General features: G+C 40.1%; 2 protein-coding genes across 15 annotated transcripts; one reads left to right on the top strand and one right to left on the bottom strand.

Moving 5' to 3' along the window:
• Positions 1 to 355: 355 nt before the first annotated feature.
• SBT1.3 (subtilase 1.3) lies at positions 356 to 3,459 on the top strand. The gene has a single exon (XM_008781877.6). It carries the CDS (start codon positions 356 to 358, stop codon positions 2,795 to 2,797), a length of 2,442 nt encoding a protein of 813 aa, XP_008780099.2. The 3' UTR covers positions 2,798 to 3,459.
• Positions 3,078 to 13,959, bottom strand: LOC103699872 (copper chaperone for superoxide dismutase, chloroplastic-like). 14 transcript variants are annotated; one of them, XR_015976414.1, is made up of 7 exons: positions 13,468 to 13,959; positions 11,470 to 11,538; positions 11,239 to 11,372; positions 7,471 to 7,564; positions 6,134 to 6,282; positions 4,757 to 4,799; positions 4,419 to 4,672 (listed from the first exon to the last, which is right to left on the bottom strand). XR_015976414.1 is itself a non-coding variant. In XM_088718495.2 (5 exons), the coding sequence occupies exons 1-5, from the start codon at positions 13,668 to 13,670 to the stop codon at positions 6,193 to 6,195; spliced, it is 360 nt and encodes a 119-aa protein (XP_088574621.1). In that variant the 5' UTR covers positions 13,671 to 13,957; the 3' UTR covers positions 5,376 to 6,192. The 14 variants fall into 14 exon arrangements, 3 of the variants coding, with proteins under 3 accessions (XP_088574621.1, XP_088574619.1, XP_088574622.1); XR_015976410.2 differs by lacking the exons at positions 4,419 to 4,672; positions 4,757 to 4,799; positions 7,471 to 7,564 and adding exons at positions 3,078 to 3,194; positions 3,303 to 3,343 and having other exon boundaries at positions 13,468 to 13,957; XR_015976406.2 differs by lacking the exons at positions 4,419 to 4,672; positions 4,757 to 4,799; positions 7,471 to 7,564 and adding exons at positions 3,078 to 3,209; positions 3,303 to 3,343 and having other exon boundaries at positions 13,468 to 13,957.
• Between the last annotated feature and the right edge of the window lie 1,004 nt (positions 13,960 to 14,963).

The raw sequence follows: 14,963 nt of genomic DNA on the forward strand, positions 1-14,963 counted from the left end.
GGAGGGGGTGAAATGGTAGTATCTTTAGCCACTAATAGTAAGATAGAGATGAGGAATGCTCTTTTTTTGATTTATTCATGGGACCACATTATCTAAATTAGACAAAAAAAAATTTAGATACTGGTCCCATCAATCTAACTCCGCGCTCCAGGGCCTCATCAACATCAAAGCACCATTACTTCTGGATGCGAGCTGAGCTGAACTCCGTCCCGTTCGCTGGAGCACTCCATCAAACCCAATAGCTTGCCAGACCTGGACCGGTGCACCCAAATAAATAGCCATCAATTTCCCAGCACCCACAAGCACCTACCACCTTTATTACGGCCTACAGGGAGAAAGCAGCCAAGCCATTCACATGCTAGTCCCATTAAAAATACCACATTCCTCTTCGTACTGCTCCCTGCTTTTATCCACCGCCCTTCAGTCTCGCAGCATCTCGCTCGCGATGGCCGGAAGAAGCACACCGACAACCAGATGGCTATCCCTCTGCGTAGCAGCACTCCATCTAACCCTCTCTCTTTGCACCACCACACCACCCAAGCCTCCTTCCAGGACATACATCATCCACATGGCCAAGTCCGAGATGCCCCAAATCTTCACTCATCGTCTCCAATGGTATGCCTCCACCATCAAGTCTGTAACAAGTTCCCCCAAGCTAGAAGCAGTAGCAGAAGAAGAGGAAGACCCAGCTGAAAGGATTATCTACAGTTATGAAAATGCCTTCCACGGCTTTGCCGCGAAGCTCACCGAAGATGAAGCCGAGAAGCTGGAAAGCATCCCCGGCGTGGCCGCCGTGCTCCCGGAGACAATCTATCGACTCCACACAACGAGGAGCCCGGAATTCCTTGGCATCACCGGCGAAAGCAACAGCATGTGGTCGGCAGCCCTCTCCGATCACGACGTCATCGTCGGCATCCTTGACACCGGAATCTGGCCCGAAAGCCCGAGTTTCAGTGACGGAGGCATGACCGCCGTCCCACCCCGATGGAGAGGCGCCTGCGAGACCGGTCGAGGATTCACCGCAAAGAACTGCAACCAAAAACTTGTCGGTGCCCGGATATTTTACCGGGGCTACGAGGCCTCCTCGGGGGCCATCGACGAGAGAAGCGAGTTCAAGTCCCCCAGGGACCAGGACGGGCACGGGACCCACACGGCGGCCACGGTCGCGGGCGCGCCCGTGCGGGGCGCCAACCTCCTCGGCTACGCCAGGGGCACCGCCCGCGGGATGGCGCCGCGCGCGCGGGTGGCGGTCTACAAGGTGTGCTGGACCGGCGGGTGCTTCAGCTCCGACATCCTGGCCGCCGTGGACCGGGCGGTGGCCGACGGTGTGGACGTCCTCTCCATCTCCCTCGGCGGCGGGATCTCCACCTACTACCGCGATAGCCTCTCGGTGGCTGCCTTCGGGGCCATGGAGATGGGGGTGTTCGTCGCCTGCTCGGCCGGCAACGGCGGGCCGGAACCCATCAGCCTCACCAACGTGTCCCCCTGGATCGCCACGGTGGGGGCCAGCACCATGGATAGAGACTTCCCGGCTCCTGTTAGGCTGGGAAACGGGATGAATTTAACTGGTGTGTCGCTCTACAAGGGCCGGAGGAATCTCTCCCCGCGGAGGCAGTATCCTTTGGTTTATATGGGCGGCAATACTAGCATTCCGGACCCGAGGTCCCTTTGTCTGGAGGGGACGTTGGATCCGCACGTAGTGGCCGGTAAGATCGTGATATGCGACCGTGGAATCAGCCCACGGGTGCAGAAGGGTCAGGTGGTGAAGGACGCGGGGGGATTGGGTATGATACTGGCAAACACCGATGCTAACGGTGAGGAGCTCGTGGCTGACAGCCACCTCTTGCCGGCTGTTGCCGTCGGAGAGGCTGCTGGAAAAGCGATCAAGCAGTATAGCAACGTTGGCTCCCATCCCACCGCGACTATGACATTCGAGGGGACCAAGGTTGGAATCCGGCCGTCGCCGGTGGTGGCGGCGTTCTCTTCCAGAGGGCCGAATATCCTCACCCTGGAAATTCTCAAGCCGGATGTCGTGGCGCCGGGTGTGAACATTCTTGCGGCGTGGAGTGGTGATGCGAGCCCGTCGAGCTTGCTTGCCGATCACCGGCGAGTCAGGTTCAACATCCTGTCCGGGACCTCGATGTCGTGCCCGCATGTCGGAGGGGTTGCTGCATTGCTCAAGGCCAGCCATCCGGATTGGAGCCCAGCTGCCATAAAATCAGCTCTCATGACCACTGCCTACACTCACGACAACACCTTCAGACCTCTCAAGGATGCTGCAACTGGTGCGCCTTCGACCCCCTATGATCATGGCGCCGGCCACATCCGTCCAGCCAAGGCCGTAGACCCTGGTCTGATCTACGACATCAGCCCCGACGACTACTTCGAATTTCTCTGCACTCAGAAGTTGACACCGTTGCAGCTCAAGGTCTTTTCCAAGTCCTCAAACCGGACCTGCAAGCACAGACTAGCATCACCAGGGGATCTCAACTACCCAGCCATATCAGCTGTCTTCAGGGAGCAACCGGCTCCTGCGTTGACGCTGCATAGAACCGTCACAAACGTCGGCCCTCCAGTTTCCACGTACCATGTGAGGGTCACACCATTCCGTGGCGTGGATGTGGCGGTAGAGCCCAAGACCCTGCACTTCACTCACCAGAACCAGAAGCTATCTTACAAGGTTACCTTCAGAACGAAATCCCCCCAGCCAATGCCTGGCTTCGGAGCCCTGATATGGAGCGACGGTATTCATTTGGTTCGAAGCCCAGTTGCAGTAACGTGGCTGGCACCGCTGTAAACCATTCTGCCGGGTGAGCTTGATCCAGGATACGACCAAGCATCCCACCATGGGCAAGAGAATCATCGATTGGGTAGAAGAGATCGGTTGACAAAATTTTATCTGGGCATCAATGAAAATCTAATGAGTTTGTGGAGCTTATCCTGTTTAAATTGCAAGTTGTAGCTTTTTAAATTGCAAGTCAGTAAGTCATGGTCCATCAAAAGCTTGTAGTTGGCAGATTATCTCATGATTCGTTTTTATGCAAGTTACGGAACAGCAACGTTCAAGAAAGAAAAACCTTTTTAACTTGTATAGCATAACCAGCCACCAGGCCTAGCTCGAGCTTCACACCACCACATGTGCAGTATCTTTTTGTAGTTCTCAACAACTCCTGCGCTACTCGCCATGACCACAGCTGCAACGCCTGAGTCTGATTTGTATTCAGTTTCATAAACCACAATGGAACGACAAATAATATCAACAACTCTAATCATCTGTTTAGCACCCATGAAGTGGGCTTCACCTGTCTCACTAGGTTCTATTGTTCCTGGGTCACCCAGCGGGCTGTACATGATAGAAAACTGACTAGCAAATAGCAATGCATCATAAAATACATCCAATGTCAATACTTCCATAGCAAGAAAAAAAAACAGATATAGTAATTCCTTAAAGAGCAAATTTATATTGAAGTGCTTCAATAGAGCACGTCAGACCTATATGATGCTGGGTGGTTCACAATTTCATGATTGTTTCCCATGTTGATAGAATCATTATATAGAATTCAGAAGCGGCAAACTTTCAGTTTAAGAAGATATGTAGAAGAGTGCGAAGAGATAAGAGGGAGCTGCATGATGGATTGGTGGTTAAGCCACTTGTTTGCTCTTTTAAAAGGTCATGATTTCATGGTGCGCACACAAGAGGGGTATAATTGTAGGTTTGTTCATTAGGGCATGAAAAGAGAGGTTTTTCACCATGTCAGGTCAGGCCAGGCTAGAAGACAGCATTTGTAGCTCCAAGAGTACCACTACTTTTATTATTTTCAGGGGGTGGGGTTAGAGATGGGAGTATAAATCCAACTTTCTGACAGACTTATTAATCGCCCGAACATAATGTCAGCCCCTGAAAGAAAGAATCTCCGACCCCATGGATGCCACACTCAAAATATCTGGTACACAAGTGACTATATATTTTGGTAATGACATTAACGCCTCCTGTAAGTTCTCATCTCCTTTGGAATGGTTGTTTGAGGGAAGATGCTAGAAATACAAAGCTAGAACCCTAGTTACAAGCCTTCAATTATTGGTTTTATATCCCAAGAAGCCTATATCCTGCGAATCCAGCGGTTTTCCACCGGTTTAGCAAATTCATCAAGACATTCAAACAGATGGTGTTGGAAGCGTAGCAGAACTGCCAATTCATTCTCTTTATTTTCTCTCTAAGGTATTACTAGACGGCTTCCCTTTTGTTCGTTTCAAATTCCCAGTCCTGGACCAGAATCCACAAGAGCATCTTCCCCTTGCTGTTATCACCACCCAAGCACCACAAATTATTCAGCAAATAACCATTTTAACTTTAGCATCTGTCCTGTCATTGCCTTCAAACAAGTTAGTAGATCTTCCGACAGATACAACTAGCACGTTGTAATTTCAAAATACGCTTAATCTCCAAGAAGATATAGCCCAAAAATAACATTAAAAAGTAGTCCAATCGATGAATTCTATTTCTCTTATCTACACAATCATCATGATAATTATGACATTTCCAATACAAGCTCTTCCATTTTGTGCCCTCATAAATGGTTCTAGTAATTTCACATGGAAGGGTCCTCCTGAGAAACCTTTTGACCCCAATCCAAACTGCTGCACCAGCACCTCCACAGGGTTCACTTGCCACCTTCAAAGGGCACACACCGTAAAAGTTTGATGTGATTCAACAGTATCCGATGCACTAAATAATAGAAGTGTCGGAGGACCATACTTTTAGGTCCATAGATAAAATATGTTTTCCACATTTTTCACTCCTTGCATTGGAAAAGATTAAGTGTAATTAGCAAAAGTAGGAACTGCATTCAGGTAGAAGTAATTTTCAATAATTTAACTATTTTCCTTAAGCACCACCAGCCATAAAAGAGTGTTAACTATCATCCTGTTTGACTCCAGGTAGAAGTAATTTTCAATAATCTATGTAAAATGGGTGCAATTTGGGGTGTGTAGTCTTCAATCGATCTGAGCAATCTGATGTATGGGTCAGACTATGTAGATACCTATTTAACCTTGGACCCTGGGTTCAGCTAGGGTGAAAAAATATTTAAACAATTTCATGTCAGACGGTTCATCTAGAGGCCCAAGAAAACCCAACGACATTGATATTGCACAGAGCTCCCACCTAACACACCCTAAATTTATAGATAGATGTCATCACAAATTTATAAAAAGCCACGCAAATCTGAAACAGAACTGCTAGATCCAGGTCTACGATCTATATGCAATTCCTTGGCTGGGTCGAGTACGCATGTAGAGAAAACAAACTAGAGCAGACTTAAATGATCCAAGTTACCAGTAAATATTAATTCAACTTTACTGAGACAGACTGAAACTTGTAGTTAGAAAAATATGGTAACCCCATTTAACTGTTTACTAAATGCTTAGAAAAATGGGAAAATGTTAATATTCTGCGACAAGTAAAATCTTGGTGAGGGTGGGGCTTGAACGCAGGTCCTTGGTGCCAATCCATGCTAGTCGCCTCCCTCAATGCAATGTAGATATTAATAGAAGGCTGCAGTCTTATTCAGTTAAAAAGTACACTATGGCTTTGATTATTAGTGCAAAATCCCCAACTCTTAACATTTTTATGTAAACTAGCAGTTGTGAGACATTTTTAGATCAACCTCCACAAGAAAATCTTTCAGGTTCAATACGTATTCAAGGCCTGACCCTGAGGCTAGGTCAGTTTTTTTACATGAAAATCACGGACCAAATCAAACCCTCTGAAACAATTTAGCACATTTATGAGCAAATAATACTGGAAAAGAAATCCAAAGTGACATTAGAATATACTCATGCAAAGCGATAAACACTATGATTTACTTCCAATGCATTGTAATTGCAAGAGCTCAAACTAATATAAAGCATTAGAAAAGTTCTAAGCTCAATAGCTAATGAAACCAGCCCTGGGATATCATGGAAAGCGAAAGTGCCATTCACCCATCAACTACTCGCCCACCGACATGCATGCACACCCTAGTCCCTGCCCTTTAACAGGAACACACACACACACACACGTAACAAGCACGATAAGTAACTTCTCCAGAGAAATGGTTCACATACATGTAAGATAAGCATCATAAGTGGATACCTTATCAGATGAATGATCTGGTGGATCAAACACTTTCCCAGAACTTGCTACACCTCTAGTCAAATCTCCAAATTCATTATGGCCCACCCATGCTTACCAGGTGACAAAGCACTAAAGCTGGCCTCAATTCTGGCTAATTCCATGTTCACCTGAACCAAGCATACAACACCAAGTATTACAAGACCTTGGAACTCAGCCACAGAATCCGAAACTAAAAGAATCTACAAAGTAACAGTAATCACAGTTGTTCAGTTCAATTAAAGGTGCATTTAAAAATTATCATATATATTAAAGAAAATATATGTTTCATCAAGAAATAGCAATTTGCAAAATTTTGATTTGAGTAAATTTAGAATAGCATGTTCCTTGATGTCGAAACATAAGCAAACTATCATCATTAAGACAAACAAGCCAATAAACTAAATTCTTTTTAATTAAGAGATAAAGTCAGTGTGTAAAAGACTAAATTCTCATATCTATTAAGTCTTCTTTTTAATTTAAAGAACAGTGAGGAGTTCTAACCCCACATCCTACCCTATACTTGCACAAAACCCCCCACCCCACTCCACTTGGGCCAAAATCTAAATCCCGGCAAACTGAGCCAAATGCTTGCAGAACTGAGGTACTGAGAGACAGGCTAGAGAGGAAGAGATGGGTAGAGGAAGGTTGGTGCCCTTCAGCATTGAACCTCTGCCCCTTGTCTTAAGTGGGGCAAGGGGTGGTACCATCCAAACTCATGTTCAGTGGTATCATATCTGTTAATGATCGTTTCCACAAAAACCTAGCAATTTACAATATTTTTGGTATAAATAGACTGAATAGCATGTTTCCTTGACCTGAACATGTAATCAAACTATCACTATTAACACAAATAAGCCAATAATATAGGAGATAAAATCAAATGTAAACACTAAATTATCTTCACGAATCGGAATATGTTTGTGCAAAGAAACACTTCAATTTGGAAAATATCACTCAAATTAGGAACCACATCAAAATATCACCAAAATATTCAGGTCTGCACATGCTATGGATGCTTTAGATTCCCACCAAATTCTTTTAGAAAGGATCTTAAATATGGACAACAAATAATCAAACTATAACCATTATCCTTGTCCCAACTATTCAAGTTGGCTCCATGAGCCAACATTTGCCAATTATTCCTACGTAGGCTACCTCAGATGTTACTGCAAGCTTTTCCTCATCCTTTTACACAACTTCCAACAATTGAATTGTTAAGTTATTAGTGTTCTTGCTCTTCTCAAAAAGTTATATTGTTTTTGGAGCAGCTTTTAAACGACAAATAAGATACAGGATAAGCTTAGAGAAATATCTACCATCGGAGGTTTGGTGGGTTTTTCCTGCTCTCCAGGCTCACGAATCCAAAAATTCATTGGAAGATCATGACCATGACAGAGAATATCATAGCAACTGAGAAAAGAAAAAGGGTTAACAAGAACTTGCCGGAAAAGATCTTGAAAAGGACATGACAAAGGATGGAGTATGATAATCTCCGTCAATAAGAGTATAGATAGTATAAATCTGAAGATTTAGAGAACAACTAAAGTATCTGTAAGTGAATTTATAAGCTTGGGTGAAGCCAACAAACAGTCCTACAAGATGCAATTTGTTGGCGATTACAAAGAGATAGTGTACTACTCTGTTATACTGGCAACGCTAAGGCATCAGTATTCCATCAAAAACATTAAGGCATGCATAAAATGTACAATCTTCCACTTACTAGATAATTTTTTTATTGTTATCAACAGTAAAGAAGTGCTAGGAGTGTGTTGAAACTCCACAAGAAAGAGTGCCTGAGTTGTGATTTGAACTATGAAAAATGAGTTTTAAGAAGATGAAGGAAGTGGTAACACAACTCAAACAAACAATGAGAATTAATAAAACTAAAACCCACCAATTGGGATAAATCTTCTTGCTCATAAATCTGATATACTTTGTGTATGAGGATGCAACAGACAGGTTAAAATAACACTTGTATAAAACTTTGAGGTACACTCTTGGGAAGTTCTAGGTTTTATTTCAAATTAGCCCGAGGCAATTCATCTCCTTCATGCTTGTTATATACGGCTGGTAAACTACAAAAGGGTCAACAAAATATATCTCTTGCTATGATTTGGTATTACATTAATGAAGTAAAAGATACGACATCTTCATCAGATTCAGAAAATAAGCACTAAAAACTAATAATGTGAACCTTTTCCAAGGTCATTTGATGTGATTGCATAATAAAAATGTTTGAATTAATTATGGGTGCTTAATAATATTGCTCAAACATTTCTCCAAGTTGATGTATCGATATGAAACAAGCACCAGCACTTAAAGTTCCCCAATGAGATGATCGAACATATAGTCAAGAAGCATACACAAAATTATAGAAATAATCAATTATATCATATTATACTTCAAGCTGTTATAACATACAACTAGCATAACCATATTCGTTAATTTTGGAGAAGACGAAGTCATATTCAAGATTTTTTCTGGTGTTGTTAAGAATGTCTAAGAACCATAGGCTGCATATCAACTTCAAGATGTTCTACTATTGTACATTTGATGCTGTTAGAAAAAATTAATTATTATGTTAACCACACACAACCATTATCTCATCTTTCTACTATGGTTATTGGTTATAGATATCCTATTATAGCTACAAAATATGGGGGCAAGTACTGAATTTTTCTAACTTGGGGTAGATAGAGTGGTGGTGTACTCAAGAATGCTTGTCTGATATGACTAAGAGCAACACTGTCTAGCAAGTTATATGAACTAGCTTATTGGGAAACAAAGAGTGTGAAAGCATAGAATATGGCAATTCTTGGGATAATGTAGAGTTAATGTGAGATAAATCTGAACAAGGTTGAAGTTTTTACAATCATAATAGAGAAGTCCATCCTGTTTTTTGCTTTCCCTGTTGTTTTCTGAGTTCTAGCCATGAAAAATTGAAGAGGAAAAAACAAGGAAGCCCGGGTATGTAGTTTTTCCCTGTTTCTTTTTTATTTTCTTTTCTTTCTTTTGTTCCTTTCCTTATCCAGTCTTTTACTTATTCCTTCTTTTCACCATTCACTGAGAAATATTTTGGAACTTTTAAAGATTATTTAATATTTACTAATAATAGTATTTATAAAGAATCAAGACACCAAAAAGGGTTGAAGGATACTAGAGTTTAAGCTTATTCAGACCCTAGAATCTTTTCTATTTTTGGTACAATGTACTGTGCTGAATATGTACATAATTGTATGCCCAGCTGGTTAAAATAGTTGCGATATAAATATCTTTTCTTGGAAATTTTGACTTAGTCATTCCAAACCCCCCTCCCCCCCCCCCCCCACCCACCTCTTCAAGCAAAATCCTAGCTCTGCCATTAGATGGCAGTAACCTATCAATCATGATTGCTTGGTCTAGATATGACAAATATATTCCACATTTCAGTTTACGTACCTCTTGTTCTTTCAGAGTGAATTGGGAGGTGTGTAATAAATAAAAGCAGAATGTATTTACGAGTAGGACATGGAATGCACAGCCTCTCTGCACAAATCTGATCATGCTCATTGCAAATGCCCATGGCATTTCAATGAGTTCCCTATCGCTTTGTCCTGAATTTGGTGCAACTACTATGCCTCCTCAAACATACTCATCCCGCACACTTATCCTTCCTATTTTTACCACATCTTTCTTCACGTTATAGTTTGCTTTATGTTCAGATTTACTTTCTTGGTCTCTTTTTATTGCTCCATTGTCAAGCTGTATGACAATACATTCCTTATTAGCATTTACAAATGTCAGTTGAGTCGGTAATGCATGTGTTGGTCAAAAAACACCCTAGAGGCACCTTCTAACTTAAACTACCCAAGTCTAAATATATTATACAAGTGCCTTTTTTTAAAAAAAAGACTACACATACACAATAACTGTGGTTTGTGCAAGAGGATACAGCACTTTGGCAGATGGCCATAATCCCATCAATCATGATTGCCTGATTCAGATTTGATGAATATCTTTGAAATTCATCTACTTCTTTTACTTTCCTCTCCATAATAAGAGAGTTAATATGGAGTGGCATATTAACTAGGAAAGAGTGTATTGAGAAGAGGGAAATGTGATGCACAGCCTTATCCCACACATCTAGCCATTTTAGGCATTTGCATTATACATAGTATAGATATGCCTTTATATCTCCAATTTGTTGGCATGATAGTCCGAAGATAACAAAATTACTTGGTGATATCTCTTTACCATCAATCTTAAATAGTCCCTTTTCATTTCCATTTCCTCTGAAATGCATTCTATATTTTTCTTTCTCATCCTACTAATTTCTCTTATTTTTTTTAAACTTTTGTCCCATATTGTTGGTGTTTACCATTTTTCAATGCTCAGCAAACAACAATAAATAATCTTCAAATAACGTCGTGCAAAAAATCTTCCTTTATAATAGCAATAAGTTGAATTGTTGCTAAAGTAAATAGATATGTGCTTGGTGCTGCCCCTTCGTGAGTTCACATGACAAGATTTCACATCTTGTCACCACAAATTACAGCACCTTGTAACTCAGCACAGATGTACTTAACAATTGCAATGAATTATCCTTCCTCCTCCCTGTCCATAAAACTACACTTTGGTACTGTATTTTAATTTTTTGTGTTTTTGGAAGCTTCACATCATGAAGCTTCTATCGTTGCGCTTTTGCTACATGACCAAATTAATATTTTTTTTTTCTATTTCTATAAAACAATAGTATCTCATAGACTAATATCCAAAAATGTAATCTAGGAAACAGAAAAATCTAGCTTTGTGTTATCATAAATTTTTTGACTCCATCATGCATCAAGATTACTTTGACTTTACAGAGATTTGTCTGACAATACCTGTGGGCAATATTATCTCATAACTACACTACATTGGCTAACATAATGAATACACATTCTGTGACTGAGTTTAAGAAGCAGCATAATTCAACAGAAGTAGGGCATGAGAAATAGGATACTACTGAGAGAGAGAGAGAGAGCAGAAAGAAGGAAAAGATCTGTTCTAAGTCAATGTTGAACTTTTGTTTCAAGGATGTGGACATGGGCAAGTCAAATACTTACAATTAGAATTGCCTTGTCCAATCGATATAGCATTTGACCTGTCTGCTCCAGAGCATCTACCATGATCTTCACAGGCAGATTTCCAATGAATCTTGCTACTTGATTAGTTGAATCAACATCAACACCCTTTACTCCTGCTTGCACATGGTAAAGGGGAAAAAATGACAGAGATATAATAGAAGCAAGTGACAAGATTGTATCAGTACAGTTATGATGTATACGATTGCATACCATCAAGCTCTAGCAGTTTATCTTTTACTGCCGAAACACAGCCTTCCCATTTCATATCCACCATGAGTTCTGTCTGAAATGATAAGAGAGATTTTGAATAAGAATAAGATGCTTTGCATACACAAATCCAACTATAATGCGACTTGAGATGCATGCAAAATAGCCTAGCTGATAGGATTGGTCATTCTCTAACCAAAAGAATTTGAATCTTTTTGTAATAATAAATAAAGCATTCATCAAGTGTGCATATTACAAAATAGGAATTAAGCATCATACAGATATTATAGCTTAAAAACTAAAATAAAGCAAAACAAAAACAAAACCCAAACTCGTGTTCACAATTTTAAAAAATATTGCAAATGACAAATGCACAAACTCTGGATATTTTTGCTTTTGAGGTAAACGAACCAGTGCTAGGATGAAATTTAAGTCATCGATGGAACTCTAACATCCTGTTCACACTAAATTTAAGCCTGGTTTCTGTGACAAAGCATATAAGCATTTGTTTTATTATCTGTTCGAGTGCAAGTAATAGCAGGTAACCGCACTTGCGACCAGTGAACTTGTAATTATGTTTGCAATAATTCACAAGCCCGATCCATGCATCACAAACAATCACTTTATCCAACTGATCTAGTTATGACTATAGAGATATGCCACTATTCAAAATCTGTATGGCACAACATATGTTTATTGATTCACTTATATATGCAGACGGACCTACATCTTTGTGCAGCTATATATACAATTTGATGCTCGGTCTTCCTTTTTCAGTTTCCATCACCATCACATCATCCTCAAGCAAATTGTTAAAAAATAAGTGAGGAGCCAAACGAACACAAAAACATTTTTCCTTCATAAACACAAAGGAAGTAAAGTTTACAAGAAGCAATTGAACCTGCTTAAGATGGCTAAACTATATATCTATTCTATTTGAACAATTTCTCAGAATGTTTTCAATTTACACATTTAACTATCAAGCAATCCGTGCCATCATGAAAGTAACAAACTGTAACCCTCGTAGTTTATCCAATATCATATCCGGCCACTATAAACACACACCACCAACTGGTCCCTGAAATATGTACCAGTTTAAATTCATCTTCAGAGTAACACAGAGTTATAAAACATATAATATAACATCCTACAACCCTTTCTTTAAAATCATATAATCAGTCAATGTTGCTTGAGCAATTCAATAGCACAATTTCTTCATGCAGCAGATTGTTTCAGTTCAAGGAAAACTAAATATGTCCCCAAGGAATTGACAAGGAAAGATCAAGGACTTACCTATTTACTCAATAAAAGGTCCAGAAGCAATCTACAGAGTTTCTTCTGAGAAATAGATGGAAGAGAAAAAATCTCTTTGTTATGTACTCATTTTATTTAAGTTTATTATATTAAATTAATTATCATTTGGGATTTGTAGGTAGTGACAGATAGTTATTACAGTTTCTTTTTATGTACGGGATGTTACTGGGAGGTAATTATTTTTGCAAACTATATATGCCAATGTGTATGAATATGAATAAAAATAATTCAGATCTAAAGCATTATTCTTTTGGAGCACTAAGAGAGCTGATCCCCCTAAAAAGACGGCCTTCAGAGGTTGGTTCCCCTCGAAGTGAACCCTTTTCTATTTATTTTCTATTTTTTGTTTACTTTTCTTGAATGAATGAATGAATTATAAAAGTTTGGGATTAGTGCGCAGTTATAGACAGTTATTTTAGTGTTTTTTTAAAAAAAATCTATGGGTGGTTACTAGGAGGTAGATATTTCTATAAACTATATATACCAATTTAAATGACTATGAATAAAAAGGCGAATTCAGATCTAATGTGTTCTTCTTTTGGAGAAGTAGGAGAATTGTTCCCCTCGAAGAGGATCTTAGGAGGTTGGTTCCTCTATATCTTATCCTTTTTCTGAATCAGGCACATAACACTATTCAATTGGAAAAATAAAAAGTACCAAAAAGAAAAAAGAAAGCAATCGACTTACCCATCAACTCCAGAAGAACCATATCGTGCTTTGTGGGAAAAACAAAAGGAAATAAAGAAATAATTAGAAAGAAAGAAGGAAAAGAATTCAGTAAAACAGTGGAAATAGAAGTCAAGAACATCAGGAAAAGAGAATGGATTTAGATTGGAGGAAAGAAGCCAAACTTGTTCGGAGGGCTCGAGATCGGTCGCCGGGGAGTCCATGGGGTGGGCCGCTCGGGTTTCTTGGCGTGGCGAAGGTATTGCGCTTCGACGCGAGGCGAAGGTATTGCGCTTCGACGCGAGGCGAAGGGGGACGGGAATGGGAGATGGGAATTGGTTGGGAGTTGAGAAGAAGACGAGGAGGAGGAGGAAGATATAGCGATTGCTGCGATCGCCGCTTCTCGGAAGGCGGAGAACGCAGTTGAGGCTCGAAGAAGAAATGGTACCGTCTTATTTTGAGGCTTCTTTGTCCCCCGCTGGTCCTCCCTTCCGAGGCCTTCCACGTTTTCCATTTTCTCTTTTCCTGTTTTATTTCAATACCACTTGCTAAAAAAAGATAAAAGCATAATCTAGTACAAGAAATTCTCTGGAAACTGGAAAGATTATATTTATAAAATCAAATTTAGTATGCTAATTATGGTTTTTATCTTTCTTGTCTCTAGTGTATCTGATATTTTTATTAGGAAAGAAATATTATTTAATAAAAAAATTTATTATTATTATTTTGATGAAACTAGTAAAGAGGTTTATCAATAAAAAAGAAAAAATATTTCTGTTTCTGTTTCAAAAACACTCTCAAGTCAAACCCTGGTGTGAAATTTGGATCTTGTGACCATTTAAAGTCTCAGGATGTGGGAAGGGATATAATAACTTAATATTTTGAGATTAACAAAACAAAGCTATTTATGTTCAAAAAAGACTGGTATAGCAGGAAAGTGTTGGCCTGAAAATCTTTATGAAATTGTTTGGAACTTCCAAGCAATAAATGCTCTTGCTTGTTGGTCTCGATGAGGTTTTTTCCTCCACTGCTTCTTCTTACGAGCATCAATATTTTCTATCATGATTATCAGATACTTGGTTTGGAGCCATTTAGCTTCTTTTTCTCACATCTGTTTCTCTTCTCCTATTCCGATTATCAGATACTTGGTTTGGAGCCATTTAGCTTCTTTTTCTCGCATTTATTCCTCTCCACCCTTGATAATGTAATGCATATCTGCCCCTCATCTTTGTTGTAAATACGACTAATCTTTAATAAAATCCAGGTGGCTCCTTTTGCCTCTCTTTGTGTGTGTGTGTGTGTGTGTGTGTGTGTGTGTGTGTGTGTGTGTGTGTGTGTGTGTGTTCCATGATCGCCTACCTGTATTTTTTTTTTGAATTCTTTTTACTGAATCTTCTTGCTGCTAAAACGAAAGAAATGGTAAATACGAAAAGTAGATATGGGAGGTGGATAAATGAACATAAAATTTAAAAGATTGCCTACTTGGAATCAAAGTTTCATTTTGATTGAAATTGCCA

This window comes from Phoenix dactylifera, chromosome 3 (genome assembly GCF_051530095.1).
Source record: "Phoenix dactylifera cultivar Ajwa chromosome 3, Ajwa_hap1_PhDact_Kaust_v1.1, whole genome shotgun sequence".
NCBI classification, from domain to species: domain Eukaryota; kingdom Viridiplantae; phylum Streptophyta; class Magnoliopsida; order Arecales; family Arecaceae; genus Phoenix; species Phoenix dactylifera.